The sequence below is a fragment of the Pelodiscus sinensis genome, chromosome 10, assembly GCF_049634645.1.
Source record: "Pelodiscus sinensis isolate JC-2024 chromosome 10, ASM4963464v1, whole genome shotgun sequence".
In the NCBI taxonomy this organism is placed as follows: Eukaryota; Metazoa; Chordata; order Testudines; family Trionychidae; genus Pelodiscus; species Pelodiscus sinensis.
In genome coordinates, this window is record NC_134720.1 from 38,309,398 (window position 1) to 38,319,247 (window position 9,850).

The window sequence follows — 9,850 nt, forward strand, 5'->3', positions numbered from 1 at the left end:
ATATGCATAATAACATTGTGATGGCTTGTGTCCTGCTCAACATTACATGTTAGTAAATTAAATATCTATTAGAAAGTGTGGGGCTATTACACTTATACATACATATAAGTATAAGCGATGTTGTAGAATCATCAAGTTCATCTACTTCACTTGTTTTCTGCAATGCCCTTGTGTAAAGAATTCTCACCTGAAATCCAGAACATTTTACACATATTCATAAAGTCATATCTAGAGCAAGCACATGCTGACTCATGATTTTTATTAACCTTTCACAAGAGAAATACTACATAGGCATAGGCTTCCTGGAGTTTTGGAGTTACTATAATTTTGAGGTTCTTTTCTTTCTCACAACACTTTCAATTCAATCCTTTTCAGAACAGCTGAATTTCAGAAGCATTTTCTATGCACTATGTTAGGCCCAACTTCTCTGTACTCTGCCATGGTAATCCACATTTGCTGGAAAGCAGACAGGGAGCAGAGGATGGAGCCTCCCATCCAAACAGAGAGCTTCCTGTCAGGAGGAGCTATGATCTTCACCTCAGTGTCATTGGGGACCATGCGGACAAGCTCCTTGGTCAAACGCTCAGTCATGCCAGGGAAGAGGCTGGAACCACCAGATAGGATTATATTGGAGAAGAAGCTGGTCCTCAGGTCAATATCACATTTCATGACGGTGTTGAAGCAAAGCTTGTCAATCCCTGAGGTTTCCATGCCAATGTTAGATGGGCGGAAAAGGGTCTCAGGGCAGCGGAACCTTTGATTATGGACTTTAATAACCTGCCCATCAGGCATCTTGTATGTTTTCTCTACTTCACTTGGTTTCTTAGCCAATTCCTCCTCTGGATTCAGACACACGTAACACAGGTTCTCCTTTATGTCTCGTACAATCTCCCTTTCAGCTGTGCTGACCAGGGAAATACCACTCTCTCTGAGTATTCTCATCAGATAGTCTGTGAGGTCACGGCCAGCCAAGTCAAGCCGGAGAACTGCATGGGGCAAGCAATAGCCCTCAAAGATAGGTACTGTGTGGGTAACACCATCCCCAGAGTCCATCACACAGCCTGTGGTAAGGCCTGAAGCATACAGTGCCAGTACAGCCTGGATAGCCACATAAAGGGCTGGTACATCAAAGCGCTCAAAGAGAAGTTTTGTCATATGCTCTCGATTGACCAGTGGGTTGAGCGGTGCCTCAGTGAGCAGTGCTGGCCGCTCGCTTGCCCTCATCTTCAGGTCTTGTTCATAGACATTCTTCCACACAGCCTCCATGTCTGCCCAGCTTGTGACAATCCCATGCTCCACTGGGTATCTACGTGAGGTTCAGACAAAAGAAAAGGCAGTCACCCGCACCATGTCCACAGCCCCAGCATTCACCATTTACCAGGTTCACCTTGTCAGGTGCTTCAAGAATAATATTTCATAAAATTCACTATATGTAAAACTCGGTGCTTGGAAAAATAAAATGAATAATATCCTTGGCTTAGGAAAATTGATTATTGCCTCCTGCAATCAAGAGAAATCCTGCAAAAATGTATCATCAGTATTGGGAGCCCTCACATAACACAGGTTCTGGCAGTGTTTTAAGCACCATGTTGATAGGGTTGCCAGGTGTCCAGGATTGGCCCAGACAGTCCAGTATTTGTGGCCTCTGTCCAGTAAAAAAACCCCAGAAAATATCAGACATAGAAAATGTCCAGTATTTTCTGTTTTTCTCAGACAGAAGGCCACTTGGAACATTCTTTCCCTGCTGTGTCTGGTGGGGGCGGGAGGAGTGGGGAGCATGGGGATTTAAAGGTGCAGCAATTCTTTTTTTGCGGGGGGGGGGGTTTGCTCAACCAATTTTTTTTCCACCATGTTAGGTATTTTTTGTGAAAGTATCTGGCAACCCTACATGTTGATTAATTCTGATCTGAACAGGGCTAGATAACTAGGTGTTTAAAACATTACTGGGAGCAGTGGTCTATGATAATTCTCTCAACATTGTTAATGCCAGGGGAGCTGAGCTACCACTAGCAGTGATAGGCAGAAACTGAAGACTAGATTCTCCATTGGCCAATGGCCTGCACCCTTGTGCAATCATTTACAGCAGAACATAGTGAATTCATAGTGGTGCAAAATGCTATAATTCTGATTTATTAGAATTTTACACCTATTATGCATTCCTGTTGAATTGCACTGTTAGCTGAAAGGAGGCAGTTTTTGTTGTTTGAGGCTGGCTATCTGGAGACACAAGAAGGGCTGGTCTATGCACAAATTTGCCTCATAATAAGATTATGCTCTGGATAGAGCCTTGTTTTGGGTTGAGTTAAAAGCTCATTGAGATTGATGTGTGAACACACCCTTCACTTACGATAGTGGTAAGAAACATTTAAGAGGCCACACCTAAAACAAGGTTTAACAGTCTGCCTAGAAACTAGCACCAGGTATGGGAAGGGTTCAACTGGGCATTGTAACAAGGTGTTTTGTTTGTAGTTATGTGAAAGAACAAACAGACCGGCTACGTCTACACTGGCATGATTTTCCGGAAATGCTTTTAACGGAAAAGTTTTCCGTTAAAAGCATTTTCGGAAAAGCGCGTCTAGATTGGCAGGATGCTTATCCGGAAAAGCACTTTTTCTGGAAAAGCGTCCGTGGCCAATCTAGACGCACTTTTCTGCAAAAAAGCCCTGATCGTCATTTTCGCGATCGGGGCTTTTTTGCGGAAAACACTGCTGTGCTGTCTATACTGGCCCTCTTCTGGAACAGTTTTCTGGAAAAAGACTTGCCTGAACGGGAGCAGCATAGTTTTTCCGGAAAAGCACTGATGATTTTACATTAGATCGTCAGTGCTTTTCCGGAAATTCAAGCGGCCAGTGTAGACAGCTAGCAAGTTTTTCCGGAAAAGCGGCTGATTTTCCAGAATAACTTGCCAGTGTAGACACAGCCACCATGTTTACATAACATGACTATGGCAGCATAACCCTGTTCCTCAGTCTACTCTACAGCAATGTGAGGTTTTAATTTCCATCTTTTGTTATTCCTTGTAAAGTGTTTGTGTAAGGAAGAGTATGCACAGAGAATTGCATGGAAATAACAAAAGTTATTCATTAAAACCTGTTTAATTATATAAGCACTAGTTTCTGCATAAACCACAGCAGAGAGAGCCTAGTCTTCACATTCAGATTTTCTTTGCAGTCATAAAGTGCTTGTCTTTAAATTCCAATCCTTTAAAAATTGTGGGTTTGTCTACACTAGAATTTGTAAACCTGTTTTAACTTCAGAGAATTGGTTGTTTGTGGTTTACCCTGGGAAAAGTCCTAAAAAATGAAGTGTAAACCAAGGGTAGGGAACCTAAGGCTATGTCTATACTGCAGAGAAAAGTTGGCAAAAGATACACAAATTAGGGGGGAGGGATAGCTCAGTAGTTTGCACACTGACCTCCTTAAACCCACAGTTATGAGTTCAATCCTTGAGGGAGGCATTTAGTGATCTGGGATAAATCTGTCAGCAACAGTATTTGGTCCTGCTGTAAAGTCAGGTGCCTGGACTCAATGACCAGTTCCTTCCAGTTCTATGAGATAGATGTATTTTTTTCCCAAAAGAGGCTTCTTCAAAATTTGGCCCATCTACACGGGGCCAAATTTTGAAAAAAAACCTCCTCTTTCGGAACATCCCTTATTCCTCTCACGAGAGGAATACAACGATGCCGAAATAATATGTCCGCTTTTTCAGAAATTGTTCTGAAAAAGCGGACGCATTCCTTGGACGCAGCAGAGCTTTTCCGGAGGTGTCCTAGAAAAGCTCTGCTGTCTAGACCAATGTTTCTCAACTAGGGTTGCCAGGTGTTCAGTATTGACCCGGACACCTAAAATGTCTGGTATTTTCTGATTTTTTTTCCCAGCCAGGAGGTGAAAATACCGAACACCTGGTAACCCTAGCACCCGGGGCCAGCTCCTGACCCCAACACCCCCAGCCCCCCACCCTTGAACTCCATGCTTACCTGGTTCCTCAGGGAAGCTAAGTTCTGGCTTGAACAAAAATACAAAATGGCCACTGGCAAAAAGCCTAAAGACCAAGAGGAAGCAATGCCTTCCCTGGGTCTTAGTGTTCAACCACGCCCCTGTTCCTATCCCTATTTTAACTTTGCACTCACTCTGAAAGGGGCCATGCTCTTTTAATGCTGTTTTATTAATAATTTTTTTTTTGCTCAACAATTTTGGTCTCCCTCCCTTTCCCCCCCCCCCCCCCGGTGTTTTTTTTAGGGGGGGGGAAGAGGAGGGTGTTTGGTATATTGGGTTCAACCATCTGGCAACCCTATTCTCAACTTGTAGACGAGTACCCTTAGGGATACTCGAGAGAAGTCTTGGGGGGTTTGTCAACACAACTGAAATTTGGAGAAAACTGAATTTTTGTTTTAAGTTTTACAGTGCTTTATTATTTGTGTACTTTTTACACCCAAAAATTTAATTGCCCACCTGGCAATGATTAAGTTCTTTAAACAAATGTGTTGCAATGATAGAAAAAAAAATTGAGTGTCTGAAAACTGTAGGTACTGGGGGTACTTATAATTTTTTAAAGGGGTACTTTATAAAAAAAAGGTTGAGAAACACTGGTCTAGACATAGCCTAAGGCCCGGGGGCCAGATGTGACCACTGTCTTGCCTGGATCCAGCCCCCAAGGCTCAGGGCCTCCCCACACAGCACTGCGGAGCCCATGCTGGCGCTCCAGCCTCCCCCCTCCTGCCACCTTCCTGTGGGGCTGGAGCACACAAAATCTACTAGCCTGGGCCGCTCTAGGCTCTGGTGTATGTTGGGGGAATGTGGAAAGTGTCTTTTTCCATCTCAGTGCAGCCCCCAACTGATTTTTCTGTGGGTCAGAGGCCCCCAACCTAAAAAAGGTTCCCATCCCTGGCATAAACACTTGTGTCAGGAAAAAAATGTCTCGAGTATCTAGTTTAGCATCTAGATTCACATTTGCTAATTTGATCTAATTGGTAAGATAGTCTACATGAACATTGAGAGTCTATTAATTTGTCTTTCCTTTTTCTATGTCTCCTTTTTTACTCTTCAGTATGTCCAATTTTTCAGTCTCTTCTTTCTTTTCATTCTAATTTTTCTGCTTTTAGTGTTTCCTTTTTTCCAGATCACTGAATATGTCTTCTCCTAATCCAGAGTTTTTCTGATTCCCTCCTCTTATTCCTCTCCCTGCTGTACTATTCCCTACACAACCTATTTGTAGGTGCATTGCCAATCAATAGCTTTAACTCCATCAGAGACATGCACCATTACATTTTACAGTAGTCCTTGTGAACTGTTGTAAATAATACAAATGTGCAGTGTGTCCACAACCAGTCATCTTGGCTACTATAAAACTGTTCAGCATGTCATATCATGCCTTCCAATCATTGTACTTCTACTGTAAAATGGGTGCAATATTTTATAGTTCCCAGCATGGGTCCCCAAAGTAGTGTTTTGTAGGAGAAGTGCTATACCATTTAAAAGAAAACTATATAAATCAGTGTACCTTTATGGAAGCTTCTCTTAAAAAAAATGAAACCCCTGAAAATGGCATGAATACTTTCTTAAACAAAAATCTCTGATGTATAAAAATAATAGCAGCTTCAGTAATTAAGCATAGGAATACATCTTCTTTCCTACCTGGTATCCACTGAAGAGGACCCCTCACTTGGCCTGCTCCTTACCCACTTTCCACATCCCCCCTCTCTAGACCAAGTGAAGAGAACCCTCTTCTTGGCTTACTCTCCTCATTTAACAGGTCTAGACCCCACCACTCTCCGATACCTGATGGAGAGGATCCCCCGCTTGGCCTGTGCCTCATCCCCAATGTAGAGGTCCTTCTGGCCTGCCCCCAGCATCACAGACTTGGCTTTAGGCCGGCCTGTTATGTTGGTGTAGATGCAACGTGGTTCATTGTCCCCAGCTATGCCTGCCTTGATTAGACCCGAACCATTGTCTATAACCACAGCAGGCAACAGGTCTTCCATCCCAGGAGGTGGTTTCCACCTGCCACTTCCCACGCTGGCCACAGGGGAGTGAGGGGTGGGACTCAGCAGCTTCCCCTTCATGTGATGATTCCCTCCTATTGTGACAGAGGCCTATACTGGGATGTAGCCCTGGTTGCTAAGACACCTCTTCAGACCTTATCAAGCAAAGAAAAATGCAGTCTGTTCACTACCTGCATGCAAAACTCCTTTTGACTATAAGAATATCTGGTTTGGAGTTCCAGGACTTAACTTGCTATCAGTCACTATAGTACTGTAGCTGAGTGCCTGTTTCCACATGAAAACAGAGCAATAAGGCATCCCTAGGGCCCCCTCCTTTTTAGAAAAAAAAATTTGATTGGTGTTGGGATTTTGGTTTTACAATTTTATTAATATACTTTTAAAATAATTTGAATAATCTGCTACGGAGGCCCAGAATGTGACAGTGGGCCCTGGAAATTGATGGTGTCGATTCAGGTATTTGGACTTTTCCCTCTGAGGCAGGCTGGCATCATCACCTAAGCTTTGTCCTAGACAGTGGCGAGGAATCTCTCCTTATTCTGTTGCTTGAAAGGGAGCCTAGACAGATCTACAGAAAGCTGAGTTAGTTCCCTGGATTCCTACCACACAAGTCTCAGTAGATCCTTGTTTCCTAAGGCATGTGGTAGCAGCTTAATTTAGTATGGGATATGAGATCTTGATGATTTGAGGTCATTAAAGAGTCCAAGACACTTTTTGTGGGAGTCTAGCTGTTAACCAAGGCGTCCGCTACAGATTCCAGCTCAGGCAATTAAGTTCTGCAGTTTAGGCTCCCAGTATAATTTTAACTGGGTACAGTGTTCTTTACTTTTTCTAAACTGGGTGCTGGTGTTAAGCAGTGGATAAATTTCATCCAAAAGATGGCTGCATTTCTGAGGTGAATGAAGTGATTCCTATATATTTCTGGCACTTAGTAGCATATATCACAATATAGCAGGGGTAGGGAACCTTTTTTGGGTTCGGGGTGGGGGGGAGAATCACTGACCCCTAGGCAAGTAGGTTTTGTGTGCTCTAGCCTCACAGTGAGATAGCAGGTGGGCTAGAGTGCCAGTTCAGGCTCTCCAATACTGGGAAGAGGGAACCCTGAGCCTGGGGGTATGTCTACACTACCCTCCTAGTTCGAACTAGGAGGGTAATGTAGGCATACCGCACTTGCAAATGAAGCCCGGGATTTGAATTTCCCGGGCTTCATTTGTATAAGCGGGGAGCCGCCATTTTTAAAACCCCGCTGGTTCAAACCCCGTGCAGCGCGGCTACACGGGGCTCGAACTAGGTAGTTCGGATTAGGCTTCCGAGGTGTACCGGTGTACCGGTAGTTCAGAATAGGAAGCCTAGTCCGAACTACCTAGTTCGAGCCCCGTGTAGCCGCGCTGCACGGGGTTCGAACCAGCGGGGTTTTAAAAATGGCGGCTCCCCGCTTATGCAAATGAAGCCCGGGAAATTCAAATCCCGGGCTTCATTTGCAAGTGCGGTATGCATACATTACCCCGCTAGTTCGAACTAGCGGGGTAGTGTAGACATACCCTCAGGGACTAAATCCAGAAAAGCCAGGGGTCACAGGTTCCCCACCCCTCTGTTAGAGGATGTGCAGTTGTTGTATGAGCTCCTGATGTTGTGGCTTATGTGGTTAGGTCCCGTGTTGGTGTCGCTTGTATAGATATGTAGACAGAGTTGGCAAAGGGATTTGTTGCAGGGGTAGGTTCCTGGGTGAGTGTATCTGAGGTGTGATGTGTGGCTATTGGAAAGGATTTGCCTCAGGTTGGGGGGCTATCTGTAAGCAGAGGCAGCTCTAGACTAGCTGCCAGCAACTGGTGCCCTAGGCAAACCATGCAAACAGTACCCTCTCCTCCAAACCTCTCAATGATATTGCACCACCCTTTGGCGCCCCATTTAACTTAGTGCCATAGGCGACCGCCTAGTTTGCCTATATGGACGGGCCGCCCCTATCTGTAGGTGAGAACTGGCCTCTCTCCCAAGGCCTGTGAAAGCAAGGGGTCATATTCCAGGATAGGTTGTAGATTGTACAAGCAACACTGTCACAGAAATTCACCACATAAGCCACAACATCGGGGCTCATACAAATGCACATCCTTCAATGTGATATATGCCAGAAATGCCTCTCTGCCATGTATATTGGCTAAACTGGACATTCTCTATGACAAAGGATAAGTGGACACAAATCAGTCATCAGAAATGGTAACACGCATAAACTTAGAGAGGAACATTTTAACCTGCCTGGTTACTGAATCATGGATTTAAAAATAGCTATTCTTCTACAAATGAATCTCACTCACCAATTACAGAGAGCATCTGCAGAACTGGAATTCATCCACAGATTTGAAATCCTTATCCTGGACTTGAATAAAGACATTAACTGGTTGGTGCATTACAAAACCAATTTATCCTGCCTTTAATTTCCATATCAAAAGACACGTCCCACCCACTTAATTAGCCTTATTAACAGGTTCATTAATAGGGTCCTACAACTGACAGGTATGTGTAGCTGGGTGCTTACCATGGTGTCCACATTGTGCGGTTTCATCTACACCAGTGGTCTCCAACCTTTTTACACCCAAGATCACTTTTTAAATGACAGAACAAGCCAAGATCTACCGCCCCGCCCCTTCCTTGAAGCTCCACCCTCTCTATTCTCCTCCTGTCCATCACTTGCTATCCCCAACCCTTATACCGCTACTTTTTTTCCCAATTCTTCTGTAGGAAGAGGTTTTTCCAACATTTGGCCTGTCTAGACTGGACCAAATGTCAGAAAACCCCCTTTTTTGGAAGCCCCCTTATTCCTCGTGGAAAGAGGAATATGGGGTGACCGAAAGATCATATTTGCTCTTCCACTAAAAGAAGTGGAAGAACAAATGCATCCCTGGATACAGAAGTGTTTTTCTGGGATATCTCCGGAATCCTGGAAAACTCCTGGGCTACGTCTACACTGGCCCCTTTTCCGGAAGGGGCATGTAAATTTCAGCAGTCGTCGTAGGGAAATCTGCGGGGGATTTAAATATCCCCCGCGGCATTTAAATAAAAATGTCCGCCGCTTTTTTCCGGCTTTTAAAAAAGCCGGAAAAGAGCGTCTACACTGGCCCCGATCCTCCGGAAAAAGTGCCCTTTTCCGGAGGGTCTTATTCCTACTTCAAAGACCCTCAAAGATTCCTTCAAAGTAGGAATGAGACCCTCCGGAAAAGGGCGCTTTTTCCGGAGGATCGGGGCCAGTGTAGACGCTCTTTTCCAGCTTTTTTAAAAGCCGGAAAAAAGCGGCGGACATTTTTATTTAAATGCCGCGGGGGATATTTAAATCCCCCGCGGATTTCCCTACGACGACTGCTGAAATTTACATGCCCCTTCCGGAAAAGGGGCCAGTGTAGACGTAGCCCTGCAGTCTAGCCGTAACCTCGCTGGGTTGAGACAGGATGTGTAGACTCTCGGGTGGGAATGAGGGATTTGGGTGTGGGAAGGGGTGAGCGGTGCAAGCTCTGGGAGGAAATCTGGATGCAGGAGAAGGTGGATAAGGCAACGCTGGCTCAGAGAGGGGGCGCCAGGCCAGGCAGTGTTGGGGTCAGATGTAGGGTTAGCATACTAAGCAAGCCACAGACTTCTGGATGTGAGGGTTCAGGAATTTGGGTTGGGGTATGTGAGGGGCTCAGGGCAGGGGGTTCCAATGTATTATAGGCTCAGATGTACGGTCTGGGGTAAAGGGGAGTGCAGGAGTGTTATGATGCTGTGGCTAGATCAATTTGGGGTTTGTTGGCCAGGCCTCATTTTTAAATAAAATATTATGTCAAACAAAAAGTTTCTGTATTGTCTTTATTTCTGAGAAGGGCA

At 44.8% G+C, this 9,850-nt stretch overlaps 1 protein-coding gene across 1 annotated transcript; it reads right to left on the minus strand.

The window, feature by feature from the left end:
- Positions 1 to 217: 217 nt before the first annotated feature.
- Positions 218 to 6,031, minus strand: ACTRT3 (actin related protein T3). The gene is made up of 2 exons (XM_006131719.3): positions 5,778 to 6,031; positions 218 to 1,306 (listed from the first exon to the last, which is right to left on the minus strand). Exons 1-2 carry the CDS (start codon positions 5,978 to 5,980, stop codon positions 388 to 390), a joined length of 1,122 nt encoding a protein of 373 aa, XP_006131781.1. The 5' UTR covers positions 5,981 to 6,031; the 3' UTR covers positions 218 to 387.
- Positions 6,032 to 9,850: the final 3,819 nt, after the last annotated feature.

Bases quoted from the DNA above. Each gene is read 5' to 3' on its own strand.
- ACTRT3 (XM_006131719.3), bottom strand. From the start codon at position 5,980: ATGGAAGACCTGTTGCCTGCTGTGGTTATAGACAATGGTTCGGGTCTA. The intron at 1,307-5,777 runs GTATCGGAGAGT...AACCTCACGTAG, and splicing joins CGGGGGATCCTCTCCATCAG to ATACCCAGTGGAGCATGGGA.